The following is a 21,921-nucleotide window of genomic DNA, read 5'->3' as shown; positions in this document are numbered from 1 at the left end:
AAACACCCCCAACCCGGCCTCGGCGAGCCCCGCTCGGCCTCCAGAGGCGGAGGGTGCGGGGCCAGGCCCGCAGCGAGGCTGGGACCTCCTCCCCAAACCCATCCCGGGAAGCCGTGTCCCCCGCCCCATCCCATGGCCGTGGGGCACCATGGCGTCCCTGCTCCCGTCCCCGAAAACGCAGCGCAGCGGGTGCCGAACTCGGGTTTATTTACAGGCAGGCGTTACACAGCGCAACCAGCACGGGCCGGCACCCACCGGCCTCCTCCCTCGGCCACCAACCCCCCATGGCACCGGCATGGGCCCCACCGAGCCTTTGGGCGTCTTCCAGTGCTTGGCCATGGCCGTGCTCCGAGGCCTCGGTGAAGCACGGGAGGTTTCATTGCTGTGTGAGGGTGAACTTCTTTAGGGCTCAGGCTGCCCAGAGAGGTTGTGGGGTCTCCTTCTTTAGAGATATTCAAAATCCACCTGGTTGCCAGCCTGTGTAACGTGCCCCAAGTGATCCTGCAGGCAGGGGGTTGGGCTGGGCGGTCTCTGGAGGTCCCTTCCCACCTCAACCATCCCAGGATCCTATAGTTTACAGCTTTCTCTGCTTCCAGGCTGCTCCCTGCACCTTGGCAGGGGATGGCGGCTCTCTACCCACAGCCGGGATAGTGCCCTGAAAACAAGCCACCACATTTTGAACCCTGGTACTGCCCAGGCTGGCTTCGCCCAAGGGGTAAGAAGAAAGCAGTAAAGGCAAAGGGGGGCAAAATGGGAAGAGAGTAGGAGGCCTTGGCAGGCAGGGGAGCTGTAACACTGCTGTGATCCTGTAATAAAGGATCCTGTGACCCTCTCTAATAGCTAAGCACTGAGGCCACTCATTGCGTTGCCAGACCTCCAAGCCTTTCTCCTCGCTTACCTACACGTGGGTTTCACTGCACGCGATGTCCAAAGTGCCCCGGGTTTCACCACACAGCCGTGGGGTCCATGGTGGGCAGTGAGGCAGTGTTGGGATTTGGGAACCACCCCAGGACCCTTGAAATCATCAGCGGTAAACTACAACTTACAGGAACGGTTACAGAGTGTGGCCTGGGGTTTACACGTCAAAGTCTACTTACTATACACTATGTATTGATCACAGGCAAGAGCACGGGGCTGGGATTCACACCATCCTTCTCAGACATCAAATTTAGGCGTTCAGGCTCCCCCAGGAGACAGAGGAGCCTCAGCTCTAGCACCAGCACTGCAGCTTGGTGCTGGCAGGGCACATGCTCTCCCAAGCTCCAAAATCCAGGTTTGGATCTGCCCTGGAGCTCCAAGGTTTGGGGAGAGAAGGTTGTGTGAGGTTTGTATTTTTGCACTTAACTTTTCCACTCAGAGTTTGCCTGGCACACCCCAAACTACGGCCCTGCAAAGAAAACCAACCACTGCTTACAAATTTCCTGCACTTGATCCCAGTTGCCTGCTCCAGCCCCACTCCATGCCTGAGGTGTTCCCGAGTGTCCCCAAAAATCCACCTCACCCACGACTGCCTTTCTGCTCTTCCAGAGGGGACACAAAAGCCAAAAGCCACCCAGCAAGAAGGCTTTGAAAACATGGTGTTGGGAAAACCACAGGGAGGTGAACGGTGGTTGGAAAGGCCCGAGGCTGGGGCTGTGGACGGGAGCCCCAGCCCCACAGGAGCCCCATGGCAAACCCCTGTGGCTCGTGATGGGACACAGGCTGGCTTTGTTCCCTAAATTCCCTGCTTTTTCTTCATCACTGCTTTTTCTTCTTCCCTTGGGGCATGGCCAGGAGGTTGTAAGGACAGTCGTGGTCACAGGCAGCGAGGCTGGGCGGGAAGGAAACACCAGGGAGGGTTTCAGCTTGTGCTTGGGAGTCCGGAGCTAGGGAAAAGCAGCGGTTCGGCTTCAGACGTGACTCTCGTGCTCTCTACGTGGACAGGCACTCGCCGACGGGGCCGACACAGGCACAGCCTCGTACATGGGTCAGCATCACTGTGACTTGGTGCGGGGGGACCAGGGCGGCCGCCTCGATGGTGCCTCTGACAGAAGTGAATCGGCAGCGTGTGTTCATCCCAAAGTAGCACTTAGTGAGTGAAGTTTGCTCAGTTTTAAATAACAATGGGCGCTTCCCCGAGGCTCTTTTTTCTTCTCTGTTCTCAGGTGTGTTGCGGTGGGGGATTCCCCAGCGCTGTGAAATCTCGCTGCTCTTCACCAGGCAGCAGATGTGTGAGACCGTGGCACCAGGAGAAGGGGACTGGAGGCAGCTCTCGAGTCAGGGAGGGGGGGGGGAGATTGCAATCCAGGAAGGAAAGGACCCCAGCCCCACCACCTTGGCCTCTCCTTCAGGGAGAGCAATCCTCCGGCATCCTGCTCGATCACCCCGGCAGAGAGTTGTGCCGTGGGCGAAGCCAGCGCCAATCCAGCGGAGCTTGAAACAAAAGGTTAACAATAATAATTTAAAAACAAAACAAAAAACGACGACAACACCCTTTTCTTTCTCAAAACCAAGCGTATCCGGGCTGCGCCCTGCGTTGCACAGAGGCTCTACAAGCAGCGGTGGGAAAAAACAAACCCCGTGCCCAGGAGGGAGGAGGGAGTGCTCGTGGGAGCGGGGAGATGGCAGTGGGTATTTCCCCAAGCAGCAAACGGAGGCCACAATCTTTTGAAAGCTCAGTGGCTGCCTCCGAAGTGGGTGTCGGGGGACGAGGGGCCTTGTGCCGGGAGTACCCCGGGAGCCTCCAGGGTTTTTGGCTGCGCCTCGGCCAGACGCATGACGCAGGAGCCGACCAGAGAGATGCTCAGCCACACCGGCAGTGGGAAGCCTCAGAGAAGACTCAAGATTCGATCTTTTCCTTCTTTTTGCCCTTTTTCAGGAAAGACGGGGTCCGGAATTTCTTCTTCTTCTTGGAGGGCGATTTGGAGGGAGAGCCCTCGGGGGAGACGGGGCTGCTGGTCACCGTCTCGCTCTTCTCCTTGGGGGCGTCCGTGTCGGGGTTGGCCGGGGTGGTTGTCTGGTCCCCCCCTTTACCCTGGCTTTCCTCAGTGCTCTGCTCCTCCTCCTTCCCATTCACCGCTGGCGGTGGCTCCTTCTCGGTGGTGGAGTCGGCAGGAGCTTGGCCGTCCTCCACCTTCTTGTCACCTTGGCAAGGGGAAAGGGAGAGGTGAGGGCCAGGGCAGCACTGCTCAACACCACAGAGAGCTATTGAGGCTGGAAGCCAACTTTAAACCCAGCCTTTACCCCAGGCAAGAGCAGTTTCCCTGATCCCCTCCTGCTATCGGCACCACTTCCCTGAGCCTTTCCCCCCCGCGGGACAAGCGGCAGCAGGACGGAGAGCTGGGGCAGAGCTGAGCCTTCCTCCCCGGCCTCGCTGCTACACATAAAAGCGGGCAGCAACCAAAAAAAAATGAGGCAACCCAAGGCATTTCCTCCTGCAGACCCTGAGCGGGGCGCTGCGGAACGGGCCGCGGAGAGCAAGGTCCCCCCCCCGAGCGAGCGGGGAGCGCGGCGAGGCGCGAGGCCTCCCCGTACTTACTACGGCGACAAGCACTCAGGGGCAGAGGTAACTCCTTGGGTGAAAGCGACACGTGGAGGGAAGAGAAAGGAAGACGTTGCGGACACGGACAGACAGACAGACAGACACCATGAGACACAATGAGACAGCCAGGAGCCGCCCGCCCCCGCGCCCCGACCCACGGAAAAACCGACGTGCGCTGCGATGCCAAAATGCTGCTGGGGTCGGTGCTTTAGGGGGGGAGCAGGGGGTGTCCCCGACCACCCCACGAAGCCACCAGCAGCCACTGAAATCCTCCGGCCGTGGTGCTAAAGGGACATGGGGGGTCTGGTGCCTTCACGGCACACGTCCCCCCCAAGCACAGAGACATATCTGCGTCTCGGGGAGGTTCTGCTGCAGTCCCCCCTTATCCCCCTGGATGAAGACCCCCTGCTCCTCTCCGCTGGGCTTGCGGGTGTTCCCCACCCCACTCACCCTCCGAGGGCTTGGTGGGCGACGGGGCCGGGCTTTTGGCCGGGCTCTGCGGTGCGGACGCCGGGGGTGATTTTTGGGGGGATCCCTGGCTTTCCTCCACCGCCGCATCCTTCTCGCCTGCAAGCAGACAGACAGACTTGCCATCCACCTGGTCTGATGGCTGCAGACCCCAAAAGGGGCTTTGGGATCCGTGCAGCCCCCGTTCCCCTCCCTGGCTCGTACCTTGCAGCCCCAACTTCTTCCTCTCCACCTCTTGCTTGTACTCCTCCAGCTCCTGGTCTGTGAGCTGGCTGAAGGGGTTCGGGGGCTCCGGCTCAGCGGGGGGCTCCTCTTGGGATGCATCTTTGGCCTCCGCATCCCCCAAGTGGCTCTCTGTGGACTGAACCCCCCCGAGAGTGGTGTCACCCCCCTGGCACGGGGAGGGACCCGGGGCGATGGGGACGAGGGCAGCGGGGACGTACGGGGCTGCGGCTCGTCTCGGCGATCACGCTGGCCAGCAGCTGCGACTGGGGCCCGGCCGACTTCACGTCCTGACGGTTTTGCTCCCGAATCTGTGGACAAGAAGCAAAGAGAGATAGGGAAACGCTGCCCCGCCACAGCCCCACACCCAGGGAAGTCGGAGCCCCCCCCGCGTACCTTGTTCCTCATCTCCAGCACCTCCTGTGGGTCCGTGTAGAGGGGCACAAACTGGTTGGGGTTCTCGATGCGGATCGCGGTCCCGCTGCTGCCTTTCTCCACCTCGTCTGCTTTCAGCCACTGCAGAGATGGAAAACCTCGATAAATGTGTGGTGTGGTAAGAGCAAACCCCAATAAATGGGTGTCATGGAGGAGAAACCCTGATAAACGCATGGCATGATGACAGTAAACCTCAATAAATGCGTGTCATGGAGGGGAAACATTTATCAATGCATGGTATCAAGAGAGTAAACCCTAATAAATGCTCGTTGTGGAGAGGAAACCCTGATAAGTGCATGGTATGGAGAGAGCAAACCCCAATAAATGCATGTCATGGAGAGGAAACCTTGATAAATGCGTGGCATGAGGAGAATAAACACCAATAAATGCAGGTTGTGGAGAGGAAACATTGATAAAATGTGTGGTTTGGAGAGAGCAAGCCCCGATAAATGCATGCTGTGGAGAGCAAACCCAAAAAAAGCCCCTGCCAAAAAAGCCCCTGGCACTGGCTGCTGGAGGTGGACTTTTAAAACAAAAATTGCTCTGGGGCAAATGAAGGAGTTAACCCAAATCATTACATTCAGCACTTCCCACTCCTGGAGGACCCCTAGGGGTTTAAGTGCACCAAATTTCGATGCAATCCCTGCTCCGAGCACCTCCCACCTTCCTTTTTTTTTTTTTTTTTTTTCAGTGCCCCCCCCCCTGTTCCCAAACAACCCCCGGCCCCACACCGTCGTCTTCGTCCTCTGGCTGCCGGCGCTGCCCTGCTGCTCCTCGGCCACGTTGACCCGCAGGTAGGTGTTGGGGGTGTTGAGCCACCGCGTCTTCTCCTTCTGCTGCTTCTGCGCGTGCTGCCGCAGCGCGGGGACGGGGGCGGCCTCCTCCTCGAAGACGAAGGCCGTCACCGTGGCGGGGATCAGCACGTCGCTTTTGGGTTTGCTCTTCTCCTGCACGAAGGGGTAGCGGTAGGTGTAGCCGGTGCGGTAACCCTGCGAAGCAAAACGGTGTCAAAGGAGGTGTATTTGGGGGGGGATTTAAGCCATTTTTGCTGGTGGGGGGGGCAGGATGCTCACCAGGTTGTCCAGCATCCTCATGAGGGCTTCGAATTCGTGCTCGCCCAAGCGGCTCTTCTGCATGGGCCCGAAGGTGCTGCCTGCCCAGCGCACCGAGCCCACCTCGTGGGGCCGGTGCTTGGCGCGCTCCAGCACGATGAGGTTCTCCGCTCCCCCCGCGCTCGCCAATGCCGACACCTGCGGGGGGGGACGCGGGGAGAGGCTGCAGGGAGCACAGCACTGAGCGCATCCACGGGATGGGACTGGGCGATGGTGGCTGAGACCGTGCACAGCTCGGTGCATGGACCAAGGGCATTGCACCGGTGACAGGGACATGGCACAGCTCCGTGCATGGTGCCAGGGCCCTGCAGCAGCAGCAGGGCTGTGCCCAGCTCTGTGCCCCCCCCCAGGGGCCATCTCTCACCTGCACCTCGCAGGCTGCCTGCAGGTGGAAGATGCTGTAGAAAGCCTCCTCGGCAGTGTCACCCAGCGCCAGCACCCCGTGGTTGCGCAGCACCAGGATCTGCAGCACCAGGCACAGGGGGCATCAGCAGAGCGGCAGGGGTCGGGGAAGGGATCCCAAAAAAAACAAACAAGCAACAAACCCACCTTGCAGGTGGGGCCGAGGCACTTCTGCAGCTCGACCCGGTCGGCCTCGTCCTCCACCTCCCCACGGAAGTCGAAGTAGGCGATGTCCCCCAGGAGCAGGGCGGCACGGGAGATGGGCAGCACGCCGCAGCGCATGGCCGACACCTGGGGGCACAGCGGGCATGGCACGGCACAGCACGGCACAAAATGGCATGGAAAAACATGGCACCGTGCCCCCAGACCCCCCCCTTACCGCCGCGGTGGCCGGCGTGTGCAGGCGGACGATGCAGCGAGTGTCGGGGCGGGCGGCGTAGATGGCAGCGTGCAAGCTGAAGGCACGGGCGTCGGGGGCGAAGCCGGTGTTGCCCTGCTCCACCACGTCCCCCAGCACGTTCACCTTGATCTGCAGTGGGGAGACGGTGGCTCAGAGCCTGTCACGTCCCTGTCCCCACCCTGAACCCACCCCCGGGGAGCTGGGGACACTCTCACCAGGCTGGCCGCCGTCACCTCGCTGCACGCCAGCCCCTGCGGGGCCACCAAGAAATGCTCCTGCTCCTTGCTCACCCGCAGCTGCACAGGGAAAAGAAAGGAACGCAGGGAAATAAAATTAAAAACAATAATAAAGAGGGGTGTATTTTGCACGGGGAGGTGGGCGCTCACCGTGACGGAGGCGTCCCCCAGCTGCGCCCAGCCGTAGAGGTCAAGCAGGCGATGGATGCTGCTCACTTTGCAGCGCATCAGCCGCTCGCCCTTGGCCAGGGCCGGCGCATCGGGGCCATGCAGGTCGTTGATGGGCGTCACGGAGGCCAGCCCTGGGCAAGGACAGCAGGTGACAACAAGGGGACAACGTCATTTGTGTTTTTTTTTCCCAACCCCTAGCACCATTTCCCAGCTTTTCTACAAGAAAAGACGACCATTAGGGAGCGTTTTCTTCGCTGAAATCCCACAAACCAAATAAAAACCTTCAAGAACACCAAATAGATTTCATTTAAAAAAAAAAAAAACAAAAAACCTCCCTGCCCCCCTGCCCAACATGCAGCCGTACCCATGGGTGAGGTGGGGAGGACGGCGGGGGACGTGGTGGCCATGAAGTCGGCGATCTGCCGCAGGGCCCAGACGTGGGACGAGTTGTTCCCCTTCTTCATCTGCTCCTGGATGAGGCTCTCCAGCTCCTCCCTAAAAGACTGCAGTACCCCGGCCCCCCCGGCGTCACAGTCCCCAGAGGAAGGGACACCAGTGCCCGAAAAGGAACCAGCTGGTGGCACCGGGGTGAGGACACCACCGGGTGGGTGGTGGCAGTGCCATGGGCGTGGTGGAAGTGGTGCCACCGGCACGGTGGCATGGTGACGGTGGCACCAAGGGTTTGGTGCCATGGTGACGGTGACCCCCACGGGCTTGGTGGCACGGTGACAGTAACACCAGGGACTTGATGGCACGGTGACGGTGACACCGTGGGCTTGGTGGCAATGGCACCAGCAGCTCCGTGCCACAACGGTGGTGGCACCACCAGCTTGGCAGGGGCACCATGGAGACGGTGGCACAACCAGCTCGGTGGCACGGTGCCACCAGCCCCACAGGCTCGGTGACAGCAACGTCACCACCGTGGTGGCACCAGCAGAAGGGTGGAGACGTGCCCTGAGCCATCACGGGGTGGCTGTCGCTTTGGGGAAGGGGGGACAGGGACAGGATGGGGGGGGACGGATGGGGACAGGGCCACCCACCGGGCTCTGTAGGATCATGGTGACCCGCTTCTTCTGCTCCATCATGTTGAAGTCCTGCCGCAGGTCGGCTGCCATGTTGCGCTCCCGCAGGAATTCGGGGTCCCCCTCGGCAAAGCGGTCGAAATATCGGGGTCCCGGGGCGGGGGGCGAGGGCAGGGGCTCGGGGCTGGCGGCCGTGCTCATCCTGGCGGCCCTGAGGAGGGTTTTGGGTTCCCAATCCCCACCCAAATCACCCCCACACCCCGACCCCACATCCCCCCCCCCCCCCCAAAAAAAAAAAAAAGCTTCCCCGTGGCGAGTGCTTCCCAAAACAGGGGCCGTGAAGAAATGGGGTGAGAACAGCCCCGCCTGCGCCCCGCTGATAAGCCCCGGGTGGCCCCCGCCCTGCCAGCACCGCACCGGGCCCTCGGTGTGACAGGGACACCGGGTGGGGGGGGAAGGGGGGGCAGCTGAGCAGGGGCAGCTCAGTGCACCCATGGGTGCCATGGCACCAAACGGAGCCCCCAAGCCCCCACAGCATCCACCCTTTTATTTTATTTATTTATTTATATATATATATTTTTTAGAGGAAGACACAAAAAAAGGGGAGACGGCAGCAGGTGGGTGACCACAGAGCCCAAACCCCCAGCGCTGCCCCCCCCCAGCACCTCGCTGCCGTGTTTTAAAGGAGATATTTTGGCACCCACACGCACCCCCCACCCCCTGAAATAAAATAAAATACCACAAAAGCATCGCCCACGCCAAGCATCAACGCGTGCCTGCTGCCCAAAGCCAGGCTGCTGCGTGCACCCCCAAATCCTAGGGGGGGGGCTGCTCTTCCCCCACCCCCAAATCCCCATTTTTTGGGGCGTTATTCCCCAAAAAAGATGTTTTTAGCCGAGCCCGCTGCCCCCACACAACCCCCCCACGCCACCAACCTGCAGCAAACCTCCTCCAGGAGCCGCTCCTAGGCTGAAAATCCCGGGGGGGGCCCTCGGTGGCCCCCACCCCAACGCAGAGTTGGGGGGTGGGGGGGTGGCGAGCGGCAGCTCCGAGCTCCTGGGGCCCCCCAAAATCCTCCTGGGCATCCACGCGCGATCGTGGCCGCTGGGTGGGAGGGGGCAGAAGCGCATCATTTGCTATGGAGGGGGGGGGAAATGGGGCTGGGCCCCCCCCGCAGCATCGCCCCCGCCCGCGCCGCACCCAGCGCCGCTGCGGCAGCCGCAGAGCCCTGCGCTGGGGATGGAGGATGGGGGGGGGGGGGGGGGGGTGGAAAATGGGTGATTCCCGGGGGGGGCACAGCCCTGTAACCCCCCCATCATCACCAGGGGATGGATGGGGATGGGGGGGGCACCCCACCAGGTTGTGCAGGAGGATGGGGGTTGGGGGGGGGCAGGCCTGCATCCCCCCCCCTTGTTGTATCCGCCAGCATCCAGACAAAAGAAATGAGAAAATTGGGGGGGGGGGGGGGGGGGGGGAAGGGCGAGGCGAACGCAGGTGCCCCCCCCCCCCCATAGCAGGTGGACCCCCCCCAACACCGCTGCTTCCCCCCACCCCCTAATTAGGGCCCAAATCCCCCCTCCCACAGCATCCCCCCCAGCGACCCCCCCCCTTCCCATTCCTCGGGGGGGGGATCCAAGCAGGTGTACGCCCCCCCACACCCCAAATCCCTCCCCCCCCATACCCCAAACCCGGGATGCAGGGGGCTGCAGCGCCTCACCCAGCTCCTCACAGCATCCTCCCACGGGTGACAGCCCCGGGTGGGGGGGTCCCGTCCCCCCCCCCGCGCCCCCGGTCCCCTCTCGCCAGCCACCAGCGCTGACAAAGGCCACCTCCCTGCGCCAGCCGAGCTCCCTCTGCTGCCACAACCCCAAAATGGCCCTGGGGAAGGAGGGTGGGGGGGGGGGGGGGACACCTGGAGGGGGGAGGACCCACACAGGAAAATTCAATTTTTGCAATAAAACAGCCAAGGGGGGGTGGGGTGGGGCAGGGAGACAAAGCCAGGTTTCTGCCACCCCAAAAAAAATCAGGATTTATTTTGGCCCCCAAAAAAATCAGGATTTATTTTGGGGATTAATTAGGGGTGGGGTTAATGAGCCCTGCTACCTGAGCACGGCGCTAGTTCCTAATTATATTTTAGTGAGCAATTACACCTGTCGCCCCCCCCCCCCCCCCCCCCCCAGCAGCACTTTGGGGACACCAATGCCCCAGCGCAGGGGAGCAGCTCGGTTTCAGGGAAAGCACCGGGGGGGGGGGGTCGGATCCATCCCAGCTCTGGGACCCCAAAATCTGTGCTGGGGCATCTCCACATCGCTTGCAGATCTCCACAGGACACCCCCAAATTTATGTTTTAGGGGTTGGTTGGAAGCACCTTAAAAAGAAGGAAATATATTTAAAGAAAAACCATTTTTCCATTATTTTGGAGCAACTGAAATATTTGGGGGTGGTGGGGGAGGCTGATTTTAAGCAAATCCTTATTTCTGTAGACAGAAATTGGATGTTTTTAAACTAAACACAAATGGGGGGCTCCCTGCAAGCCCCCTGGCTGCTGCCACCCCCCCCCCCCATGGGACACCCACACTTGGGGAATTCCAAAACCATCACCCCCCCGCCCCCCCCCCCCAGTTTCTTTCCATGGCCCAACTCACCAGCTCCCCGCTCTCCTGCGCTGGCCCCGGGCAGGTTTGGGGCACGGGGGGACCCCACAGACACGGGGGGGCAGAGGAGGGCCAGCCCCCCCCCAGCAGCACCCCTCCGCTGTCACCCAACTCCTGCACCACCCCGTCCTCCTGCTGCTGGGGTCACCAGGATAATGGGGTGAAAAGACGAAGAACAGGGGAAAAAAAAAAAAAAAAAAAAGGTGAAGCTTGGACAGGGGAAGGAAAACTACAGGTGCACCCCCAAAATAAAGGATCCCTGCAAAAATTTAAGGATTTTCATCAGGAAGTAGTAACTGGGGGATTTGGGGATGTTTTGTGGGGGTTAGGCTGCCCAGAGCAACCCCAAAGCCACCTGCTAAATGAAACCCCAAAGAGACAATTTTAAATAAAACCCAATTTTAAGCAAAGACCCCCTCCCGTAAAAAAAAAAAAAAAATCAAACGAAGCCCCCCCCAAAAAGGCCAACCCCAAACGAAACCCCAAATAAGCCATTTTTAAATGAAGCTCCCCAAAAAGCCATTTTTAAATGCACTCGCTCCCCAAAACCTAAAAATTACCCCCCCCAGCTGCACCCCTGAAAACACTCCGACAGATTTGGGGGGGGGTCCCACCTGCAGGCCCCCCGTGTCCTGCAGGACCCCCCGCAGCAGACGGATGTACTCGGCGGCGGCCTTGAGCGTGTCCACCTTGCTGGGCTTGCGGTCGCGGGGCACGAGGGGCACAAGGGCCTTGAGTGCCGAGAACCCGCTGTTGAGGTTTTTGATCTATAGGGGAGAAAAAAATGGGGGGGGTTGCCTTTTTATTTTTGGGGTTGCCGCATTTGGATGGAAAAGCACACCCCCATTCCTCGGCATCCCCAAGGGTCACCGCTCTGTTTGGATCAATCTGCTTTGAATTTTGGGGTGGGGGGGTGAGGTTTTTTTTTTGGGGGGGGGGGGGGGCCTCACCCGCTCACGTTCCTTGGCGTTGGCCGCCCGCCGCCGCTCCAGGACCCCCGCCAGGTCCCCCTCTGCCTCGAAGCCCCCCGTGGGGCCGCGGCGCAGGCGGACGATGGGGGCCACGCAGGGCAGGGGGCCGTGGCGCTGGCTCAGCACCGTGCCCAGCACCTCGGGGGGCGGCGTGGTCAGCAGGACCCCCGGCCCCCCCGCTGCCCCGCTCTGCTCCCCCATAACCAGGAAAAAGGGGAACCGGGGCCTGCACACCACACAACACAACCGCCTCCTAAAAATAGCCTCAAAAGGCCCAAAATTCCCTTAAATACCCCCCCCCCACCTAACGGGTTGCACCTGGTGCCCAGCTGGGGCTAACGAGCGGGGTGGGGGAGCTGCTTCGCCTGAATTAATTCTGGTTTTGGGACCGTCCGAGCTCATCCCTCGGCCCCGAAGTGGCCTGTTAAATAGGGAGTGACCCCAAGGCTCCAGTATTTGGGGGCTTTACGTTTGGGGGCTCTCTCGCAAGCAGGAGATGGGAGGGGGCGACACTGGAGAAAATATCCGGGGTTTGGTGGTGTCCCTGAAAAACCCCAGACCCTAAAACCTTAGGGTTGTGTGGTGTGACCCCAAAACACCCCCCAAAAAACACCCTTGAGGCATTGGGGCCTAGCAGTGGACGAGCCCTGCTGCGCTGGGGATGGGCGGTCGCTGCCCAAAAGGGAGAAATGGGGGTTTTGGAGGTCTCATGTCCCCAGAAATGCAGGAATAGGGGTTTTTTATTATTATTAGGGGTGGCAATAACAACGTGCGTGGTGTGATGACCGGGAGGCAGGCCTCGCTAGATGGCAGCGTTGGTCCTCACTGAACCCGAGGGCTGCTGGAAAATGGGGAAAATTCCCATTTGGGGTGAGCCCACAGCACCCCCGGGGACAGAGATCCCCCCAAGCCCAGCCACGCCAGTGGGGACGGGGCTTCGAGCCCCCGGATCTCCCCTGCTGGGAGAGGTTTTGGGGTGTGCTTGTGCCATGGGATGCCCCAGGGACACGAGGGGACCGAGGATGGGGTGAGGGGTGATGCTGCGAGACACACAAAGTCCACATTTATTAGGGCTCGGGATGATTAGGGGTCATTTATTAGGGTCACAGTTATTGGGGCCATGGTTATAGGGGGTCATGGTTACTGGGAGTAATGGTTTGGAGGGACACCGCTACTTGGGGTCATGGATATTGGGGTCATGGTTGTTGGGGTCACAGTTAGCAGGCATTGACAGTTACTAGGAGTCACAGTTAGTAGGGAATTGTTTATTGGGGTCGTGGTTATTAGGGGCTGCTTCTTAAGGGTCACAGTTATTGGGGCTGTGGGTATAGGAGGGTCGGGGTTATTGGGGGTCAGGATTATTGGGGGCAATGGTTATAGGGGGTCATGGTTTGGGGGGCTCAGGATTTGGGGTGTCAGTTATTGGGGGTTATGTGGATATTGGGGGTCAGATATAGGGGGTCATGGATATTGGGGGCCAGGGTTATTAGGGCCATGGTTATAAGGGGGTCATGGTTTTGAGGGAGTTATTAAGAGTCACAGTTACTAGGGGTGATGTTATTGGGGTCGTGGTTCTCAGGGGGTCACAGTTATTAGGGGTCACAGTTATTAGGGGTTTATGATCCCCAGGGCCACCCCACCCCCAGCACAGCATCCGTCCCGTCCCACCGGCCCCGCCGCCCGTCAGGGGCTGACATTTGCTGTTATCATGGGACTGGAAAATTACCCGGAGGTTTCTAATTACCCTGGCTGGAAAGGGCAGCAGCAGGGGGAAGGTGAGCAGCGGGGCCGTGTCCTGCAGCGGGGCAGCTGCTGACACACCATTAGCACCATCTGCCCTGGCACGGCCCCAAACGCCACCCAAGGGAGGGCACAGCTCATCGGGGAGGAGCCCGGTCCCCACCCGGGTGCCCGATCCCGAGGGATTTGTGGCCTCGTGCTGGCCCTGTGGTGCCCGGGGGCTGTGGGCTGGATCCTGCCTCGTGCTCGGCTTTTGGGAGCCGGGGCTGCTGCGTCCCCACCCGGCCTCCACCCCAAAGCTCAACACCACGAGGCCTCCGTTCCCTTGCGCCTTTGGGTTGAAAACGCCATCAGAGGGGGGCTTTGTGGGACGGGGGCTGACAAAAGCCCCTTTGGGAAGGCGGTGGCACGTCCCGGCGTGGCGTGGAGGTGAAAATCCCCCTGGGACCCAACGGGGCCGTGCTGCACCCTGCTCGCTGCTCACTTGGGGCACCACGGCCGCTCGTCCCGGAGCCTTCTGCACAATCTTGATGGTGGTGTAAATGCTGCTCCCCTGCCTCTGCCCTCCTGCCTGCAGGGTGAGATCCCCAGCAGCAGCCCCCCGGGGTCCCTCTGGGGACCGTTTGGGGACCGGCCACGGTCGTGCCCAGCTTTGGCTCAGTGGCAACACGACATCAGGGCCCGTTTTCCCCAGTGTGAGAAAAATCTCAATTTTCTGCAGACAGGATCTTCTGTGAAGCTTTTTTATTCGTGATTGCAATGGCGGGCGTCCTGTCAAGCAGGAGCACATTTCAGTAAACAAACCCTAACCTTTTATTCCCTATCACCCCACGCCTGAACGCCTCCCCTGTTTCCTCATTGTCCAAGCACTACAGGTTCACAAGCTCCTCCACACTCCTCTGTACCATATGCGTACAATTTTTCTTTCTTTTTTTTTTTTTTTAACCCTTTAATTTCTCCTTTCTTATGTTTTGCGAACTTCAGAAATCCCCAAATTTCTCCACCATCCAACACTTCCTCGCACACGGCAGCCCCGATTCCTCCCCCACAGGCAGCTCCGGTCCCCGGGGCCGGGGGCAATTCGGGTGGCAATAAGGCGAATCACAACAACGTTATCAACTCGTGCAGGCGAAGCCTGCTGCCCTAAAGGGCATCCTGCCATCGCAGCCATAAAGCCACCACCATAGGTGCCATGGTGACAGCCGTATTGGTGGCCCCACAGCGCCTTATCTCAGCCCCATACGGCCCAGGGAAGAGCCGTGGAGCTCCCATCCCGACAGGAGCTCTGCAGGAGCTGCTTGGGCAGAAACCTGGACAAAGATTCACGTGGGGAAGCCCGGGGATGGTTTTGGGGGAGCCTTCAGCCGCACAGGCTCGGGTTTGGGGCTGGCTCCCAGTGCAGCGCCCGGTCCCCTGCCACCCACCAAAGCTGGGTCCTGGGCAGGATCGGTCCTGGCCTCACAACCCCAAATGCTCTGAATTATCCCCGAATTACCCCGTCAGGGGTAGTAATGGGGTTTGTCAGGCGAAGGGACAATGGGGATTAAGTGGGGTAGGGACAGTAGGGGATGCTTTAGGGTCACTCAGCTCCCCGTGACCTGACTTTTTGCGCAATGGAGTGAGGCGAAACGCAGCCCGTAAAATAAAAATCCACGCAAGGAGGTGAAAACCGCTGGGAAAGGAGGGTCCTGCCCCTGGCCAGCTCGCTGCCCCCCACATCACGTTTTGCTTTTCCTCGACACTTGCCGTGGGGACATGCCAGGAGCGGCACTGTCACGCCGCCAGCGCCCAGGACTCGGTTCCAGCTCCTCCGCAGCAGCAGCGGGGCCCGAACAAAGGCGGCTCTGTCCTCCCCTGCGGGAAGAAGCCTTTCTGTGTCAGTGAACTAAAAGCCGCGCTCAGGAGGGGCCCTTCGGCTTCCCCCTCCTCCCGCACGGCGGTTTGGGGGAGATAAAAGGGTTTTCTGTAATGCAAAAGCCTTGCCAAAAAGCCCCGGTGGGAGTTGGGTCTGCTCAGGGGGAAGCTGGAGCGGCTGCGGAGAGCACGGCTGGGTTGTGCCGGGTGCTGCTCCAGTGGGGCTGTCCCCAGGGGCCACATGGGGTGGGGTGGGGATGGAAAAAGGAATGGTAGGGGATGGCGATGAATGGGGACAGGATGGGGATGAGAGTGGATGGGGTTGGGCATGAGGACAGGGATGGGAATAGATGAGGATGGGGGTGGGGATGAGGATGGGAACAGGATGGGGATGGGGACAGGATGAGGATGGGGACAGGGACAAGGACAGGGATGGGGATGGGATGGATGGGGATGAAGATGGGGACAGGGACAGAAATGGGGATGGATGAGGATAGAGATGGGCATGGGGATGGAATGGGGATAAATGGGGATGGGATCAGGATAGGGATGGGGGTGGATGGGGCTGAGCTCTGCTGCACTTCACCTTACACAGGGAAGGTGCCAGGCCCGGTGCAGATCTGGGGCTGGCTTTAACGTTTGCCATGTCTGGGTGGTGCCTGAGCCCACCTGCAAATCCTGCTTCCCTGTGATCAGGGAACCTCAGGCAAGAAACCAGCCCCATCCCTTCTCCAGCTGCAGCACCAGAGCTGCGATTATGCCATAGAGCCGGCATCGCCTTTGGGACACCCGAAAAGCTGATTTCTGGGTCCCTCGAGCACCACCTGCCTCCTGCCTCCCTCCTCCTGCTGCACCGGGAGTGGGTACCGGAGGGGTCCTGCAGCACCGTGGGGACGTCCCCAGTGGGAACGGGGAGAAAAGAGGCCACGAGGCTGGGAAACGCAGGGAGCACAGTGCGCTGCCTGCCTCCCCTCCTCCCCAAAGGTATTTTCTGCCTTGCCCTTCCCTCTGCATGGCCGGGCAGGAAAATCGCGCTGCTCGCTGCACGCCTGGGTTACTGCGGGGAGCGATTTCTTCCGCTCGGCTGTGGTGGCCGGTGCTGCCCTCCCTCCCGCCTCGTTAATCCCCGTTGGATAGAATTAAGGAGCGCATCAGCCCTAAACCTCTTTGCTCGCCAGCTCCTCTTCCGGGAGCGGGGAGCGGGGCCGTGCATGCCCGCGGTCACGTAGGGACGGAGCACGGGGCCGCGGGCTGGGGACGGCTGCTGCGGCTGCTCTGTCCTCCCCCAGCACCCCAGCATCTCCCCCTGCCTGCACCCCACCTGAAAAGCCCCCCCGAGAAGCCGAGGGGCTGCCACAGGGCAGTGCGGGGTGTTCTTGTTAGAGCCGCATGGGCGGACGCGTGCCCTCGCCCCGCATGCACACGTGCACGCACGCACACGTGCAAACCCCATCTCCCAGCTGCTGCATCACCTGCGGGGTGTTAGCAGGACCCAGGCTGCCCCGGCACGGTTTGGGGCTCGCCCTACAAACACCCCCTTGCAAACACATCTTGCAAAAAAGAAAAGAAAATACAAGGGAGAGGGCTGATCGGTAAAACCACACTGAAAATCAGGGCAGCCTGCAATGTCACCGCACCGTCCCCGCTGCCACGGGGCTGGCCGGTGACACAGCCTCTATTTCTGGCCGTGCAAACAGGTGTGACACCCGGTGACCCACTCGATGCGGCCGCCGTGACAATGACGCCCAGCCCACGAGCCACCGGCGTGCCCTCCAAAAGCCCCCGGGGGACCGGGCATCCCCAAGCGACCCCGTCCTGGAGAGCCGCATCCCTGCACCGGCAACGCCCGGCCGGGATTTGGGGCACGCGGCAGGAGCCGCCCCGAGCTGCTCCCCGGCTCCATCACCCCCTCTCCATTATTTTGCGTGGGATTAAAGCCACGGCTGCTAAAATCCTGTATTTATCCCCACGGTGCCCAGCCAATGACCTGGGTGCTGGCGCGCAGGGCTGGGGATCAGAGATGATAAAGCTGCCTCTTGCCCCCCGCTCCCCGCAAAGCAAAAGGCGCCCGGTGCCACCGCGCAGGGGGGCACGATGGCAGCGGCGAGCGGGAAGGGCTGCGCTCAGGTAAGGGGATTTTATCCCCGGCTTTGTGGGGTTTTGTGTTTTTTTTTTAAGCCTCGGGTCTGGCCGCGATGTCCGCGGTGTGAAGGGTGCGAGGCTGCTTCAGCTGGCTTCCTCCCATCAGAGGAACTGAGCCCACGCCGCTGGGCAACGCTCCACGATGCCCTGGTTCCAAAGAATTTGGGTAGGGTGGAGCTGACACAGCTGAGAGATTTGTGGCGATTTTCGGCACAGTGTGAATTCGAGGAAGGCACGTGATTGTGTGACAGCACAGCGCTCTCCCCCCACGTTTGGGGAGGCGGCAATGTTTTTCCTTGCAGCGGGAGGATGCTGGGCGCAGCGTTTCTGGAGTTTTGTGCAAGGTTTTGTTTTGCTTTGTTTTTATTTTCCTGGTGTTTTGATATCATTGCAGCTGGAAATGTTAAAAAAAAATAAAATAAAGGAGCCCTTGGTGCTGCCCAAAGGAGGTGGGGGCAGGGCTTGGGGCTTTGCCCCGAGCCCCTCTGGGGTTTGTGGTGCTGGTGGAAAACAAGCCAAAAACAAGCCAAAGGCTCCTCAACCCTTCCCTACGCTCTCTGACTGCTTCCAGCCTGTTTGTTTTTTTTTTTGGAGCTGCCCAAACCAAGCTGGGTTTGGAGCCCCCCGGCCCCTGCCCACACTGCCAGGACGCTGTGCAGCTCCTGAGGCAGCGAGGAAGGCTCAGGGGAGGGCACCCACACGTGGCTTTGCTCTCCCAACATCGATGCTGAGCACCAGCAGGGAAAAAAAAAAAAAAAAAAAAAAACGGGAATGGTTTTGAGCACCCAAGCTCTACAAGAGAGGGGCTCACATCCTCACACCCACCTTTGGTCCCCGAGGTGCCACCAAAGGGATGCTCCCCTGGGAGACACCGGGTCCCCAGCGTGGCACAGGCCAGGTTTGGTGACAACACCAGGCCTGGTTGGGAAAGTTTCGGGCACCGGGGCCGTTCGTCTGGGGGCGGCGTGACTCACGGCCCCGTGGCCCTGCCGGGACTTTTGACCTGCAGGAGGTGCCAGGATTGGGGCCGCGCCCTTCTGCAACCCCAGGAGCAGAGCCAGGATCCCTCTGGGGTGAGGGGCTGCTGGGTTTCTCAGTGAATTCGGCCACGCCAGCTTCAGAGGGGCACAAGAAAATCGTGCTTATGGGTCCAGCATCCTTCCTGCACCACCTCCAGCTTTTGGGGACCTTCCTGAGGCTTCGGGGACTGCGATGCTCAGAGGCAGCAGCTCTGATCCATGCTCCCCCCATCACATCTGGGGGCGGCAGCACCTTTCTCAGCCCCTTGTTGGGCAAATTGCATTTTCTGGTGCTGAGACAGCCTCAGCTCCCCTCCGTTCTAGCAGCCCCTGCTCCCCATCTCCTACAGCAGCCCCCAGCAGAAACCCTCTCAGGCTTGCACCCAAAGGTGGGAGAGACAGAAAAGAACCAGAGAAGGGCGAAACACGTGCGAAAGTCCAAGGCTGGCAGCTAAATCTCCTCCAATTTACTGTGCCACCCCAAAACAAAAAGCTCGGCCCCGTTCGGCCGCTCAGCACCAGCCACGAGCAGCCCCAGCCCCCTTGGGGACCACCAAAAAAAAAAAAAAAAAAAAAAAGCTGGAGCTTTTTGGCACCGGCGGTGGGAATTTGGACATGAGCACCAGCAGGACGGATGGATGGACGGATGGCCAGATGGACGGATTTCCACCAGCACGGCCAGGGCTGCCCAAAAAGCTGAGCTATCGGACTGCTTTTCTATTTCCAGCCCCAGGAGAGTTGGGTCGGGCGCCAGCGAGCTGAAGCTTTCCGAGGTGAACAAATGGTCCCCGCTGGCACTGCCCCGGCCGGGGTTTCCTTTTGGGACAGGACGAGTGGCGTGCACAACGAGCAGGACGGTGGAAACTATGCGGGTGAATCACGGGGCAGGATTAGCACCGGCTCCTGGATGAGCCGTGGCCACCGCGTGCCGCCCGCGCTCCCTGCCCGTGCCTCAGTTTCCCCGGGATAAAGCAGCGCCGGCGCCCTCGCCGTGACCCGCCGTGGGCGAAGAGCTGATTCCACGCAGCCTCCTTCGGCGGGATCCTGCCTTCCTCCGGAGTGAGCGCGCTGCCCTCGCCACGGTTATTTTAGGAATGGCATTAGGGGAATCGCCCGGGAGCGCGGCGCTGAAACGCTGCCAGATTCCTGCCAGCCAGCTCTCAAGGATGGAGATCGGGATTTCGGGTTTTGTGGTGTGAAAGGAATCGTGAACCACGGTGGAAAATTCACAAACTCAACTTTACAAACTCAAATTCACAAACTCAACAGAAAACACTGTTTGGAGACAGGCACGGGGCAGAGAGCGGCCCCAGCTTCATGCGCAAAGGAATTCCCGCGCTGCCCTCCCGGCCGGTTTGGGGGAGGTTGGGACTGGGGAAGGCAAAATTTGGGGAGTTTGGGGGCAGGGCAGATGGCAGCCGGGTTTCTGATTTTGCACGTAGAGCCTCTTCCTTCGTAAAACACGTGAAAAAAAAAAAAAGCAGCCAGATGTGCCTCGCTATTTTTAGGCTTGGGGACGCGTTTCGGCTTAACCGCGGAGAATTCGGGTCTTTAGCGGAAAGCTGGATGAGAGGGGGAAGCGAAACGGAGTCACGCCGGAAAGATTAAAAGGAATCATCCCCTGCCACGGGGCAGCCGGAGCCGAAACCTGCCCCACACCGGCTCTCGCTTGATGGGAAAGGTCAGGAAGGGCCCGGAGTGCCCGGAAAAATGAAAGGCGTCGGGCTCGGGTTCGTTCCTCGCGGTCTCTTTGGCTCGCTGCTGCCCCTCGCCTTCCTTTGAAATGCAGCTTCAATTCCTTGGAAAAAAAAAATAAAATGCTGGAAATGAGCGCTCGGGAAGAAATCCCACGAGGCGAAGCTGCCGAGGGATGGAGCTGGGCAGAGCCGGGAGCGGGTGGAGCTCGGGGGGGGTTTGGTGCCGCCTGCCCCCGGCCCCGTGAGCTGCCCCAGGGCCTGGCGGTGCCGGACGTGCCCCGGTCCTCGTAGGGCTCCTTGCGACACCCCCTGTGTGCCCCCAGCACTGCACTCGCTCCCCACCCCATTAGTGCCCCCTACCCCATATACACCCCCGACCCCATATACACCCTCCAGCCCCATACAACTCCCCATACGCTCCCCCGAGCCCCCCACTCACTCCCACCCTACTCACTCCACCCCATAGAGCCCCCACCCCATACAGCCCCACCCCATATACACCCCCATCCCATGCACATCTCCTCCCCCATACACCCTCACCCCATAATTCTCTACCCCAAACACCCCCACCCTATATACATTCTTCCACCCCTACACCCCTACCCCTTACACTTCCCCCTGCCCCATATACATCCCCCCATATACCCCCACCCTACACACCCCACCCCAAACACCCCCATTCCATATACACTCCATACACACCCCCACCCCATACACTCCCATCCCATACACACACTCTCAAAACCATACAGCCCCACACCATACACCCCTACCCCATAATTCCCCACCCCATACACCCCACCCTATATACATTTCCTTCTATACTCCCCACCCCATATACACCCCCACCCCATAATTCCACACTGTATACACCTCCACCCCATTTACACCTCCACTGCATGTATTTCTCCTCCATACACCCCACCCCATACATCCCCTCCCCATACACATCCCCCCATAGCCCTCACCCCATAATTCCCCACCCCATACACCCCAACCCCATATACATCTCCCCCTATACCCCCCTACCCCATATCCTCCACCCCATACCCCCCCACCCCAAACACCCCCACCCCATATGCCCCACCCCATATACATCTCTCCCTATACCCCCCCACCCCATACCCCCCACCCCATGCCCCCCACCCCAACCCCATATACATCTCACCCTATACCCTCTCGCCCTATACCCCCCACCCCATACACCTCACCCCACACCCCCCCACCCCAAACACCCCCACCCTATACCCCCCACCCCATACACCCCCACCCCATATACATCTCTCCCTATACCCCCCACCCCACACACCTCACCCCATACACCCCCACCCCATATACCCCAACCCCATATACATCTCCCCCTATATCCCCCCACCCCAGACACCCCCACCCTATACCCCCCTACCCCATACACCTCACCCCATACCCCCCCACCCCATGCCCCCCACCCCATACACCCCACCCCAAACACCCCCACCCCATACCCCCCCACCCCATACACCCCCACCCCATATACATCTCCCCCTATACCCCCCCACCCCATACCCCACACACCCCCACCCTATACCCCCCCACCCCATACACCCCCACCCCATATACATCTCACCCTATACCCCCCCACCCCATACCCCCCACCCCCCACACCCCCACCCTATACCCCCCACCCCACACCCCCCCAGCCTATACACCCCATCCCCCCCCCCTCCCCCCCCCTCCCCACTCCCTCCCCTCGGGCTCCCCCCCTCGGCGGGTGGGCGGGGCCCCCGGGGCGCGCGCCGCCACACACCCTCGCGGCTCAGCCAATGGGGAGGCGCGGCGGGGGGGACGACGTCACGGGGGGGCCGGGGGAATCCTCA

The 21,921-nt window shown here is 60.5% G+C and overlaps 2 protein-coding genes across 3 annotated transcripts; both read right to left on the bottom strand.

The window, feature by feature from the left end:
- Window positions 1-190: 190 nt before the first annotated feature.
- Window positions 191-9,850, bottom strand: ADD2 (adducin 2). Its single transcript, XM_038167040.2, has 16 exons — window positions 9,706-9,850; window positions 8,924-9,092; window positions 8,007-8,199; window positions 7,331-7,469; window positions 6,946-7,097; window positions 6,775-6,855; window positions 6,539-6,688; window positions 6,307-6,450; window positions 6,122-6,220; window positions 5,719-5,895; window positions 5,377-5,634; window positions 4,607-4,726; window positions 4,432-4,521; window positions 4,193-4,349; window positions 3,971-4,087; window positions 191-3,123 (listed from the first exon to the last, which is right to left on the bottom strand). Exons 3-16 carry the CDS (start codon window positions 8,187-8,189, stop codon window positions 2,819-2,821), a joined length of 2,172 nt encoding a protein of 723 aa, XP_038022968.2. The 5' UTR covers window positions 8,190-8,199; window positions 8,924-9,092; window positions 9,706-9,850; the 3' UTR covers window positions 191-2,818.
- A 95-nt stretch (window positions 9,851-9,945) lies between these two features.
- On the bottom strand, window positions 9,946-11,879 carry FIGLA (folliculogenesis specific bHLH transcription factor). 2 transcript variants are annotated; one of them, XM_038167041.2, is made up of 4 exons: window positions 11,593-11,879; window positions 11,257-11,409; window positions 10,634-10,780; window positions 9,946-10,356 (listed from the first exon to the last, which is right to left on the bottom strand). In XM_038167041.2, the coding sequence occupies exons 1-4, from the start codon at window positions 11,812-11,814 to the stop codon at window positions 10,336-10,338; spliced, it is 543 nt and encodes a 180-aa protein (XP_038022969.2). In that variant the 5' UTR covers window positions 11,815-11,879; the 3' UTR covers window positions 9,946-10,335. The 2 variants fall into 2 exon arrangements, with proteins under 2 accessions (XP_038022969.2, XP_038022970.2); XM_038167042.2 differs by having other exon boundaries at window positions 9,947-10,356; window positions 10,634-10,777.
- Between the last annotated feature and the right edge of the window lie 10,042 nt (window positions 11,880-21,921).

The sequence above is a fragment of the Anas platyrhynchos genome, chromosome 23, assembly GCF_047663525.1.
Source record: "Anas platyrhynchos isolate ZD024472 breed Pekin duck chromosome 23, IASCAAS_PekinDuck_T2T, whole genome shotgun sequence".
Classification (NCBI taxonomy): domain Eukaryota; kingdom Metazoa; phylum Chordata; class Aves; order Anseriformes; family Anatidae; genus Anas; species Anas platyrhynchos.
The sequence above is the reverse complement of the archived record's forward strand: the minus strand, read 5'-3'. Positions and strand labels throughout refer to the sequence as shown.

Excerpts from the sequence above, each read along its gene's own strand:
- ADD2 (XM_038167040.2), bottom strand. The coding sequence starts at position 8,189 with ATGAGCACGGCCGCCAGCCCCGAGCCCCTGCCCTCGCCCCCCGCCCCG. Across the intron at positions 6,856-6,945 it reads TGGGGGACGCCTCCGTCACG|CTGCGGGTGAGCAAGGAGCA; the intron begins GTGAGCGCCCAC and ends TTCCCTGTGCAG. Across the intron at positions 3,124-3,970 it reads GCCCACCAAGCCCTCGGAGG|GTGACAAGAAGGTGGAGGAC; the intron begins GTGAGTGGGGTG and ends CCCCTTGCCAAG.
- FIGLA (XM_038167041.2), bottom strand. The coding sequence starts at position 11,814 with ATGGGGGAGCAGAGCGGGGCAGCGGGGGGGCCGGGGGTCCTGCTGACC. Across the intron at positions 10,781-11,256 it reads AGGACACGGGGGGCCTGCAG|CAGCAGGAGGACGGGGTGGT; the intron begins GTGGGACCCCCC and ends TGGTGACCCCAG. Across the intron at positions 10,357-10,633 it reads CGCAGGAGAGCGGGGAGCTG|GTGCTTCCAACCAACCCCTA; the intron begins GTGAGTTGGGCC and ends CTTCTTTTTAAG.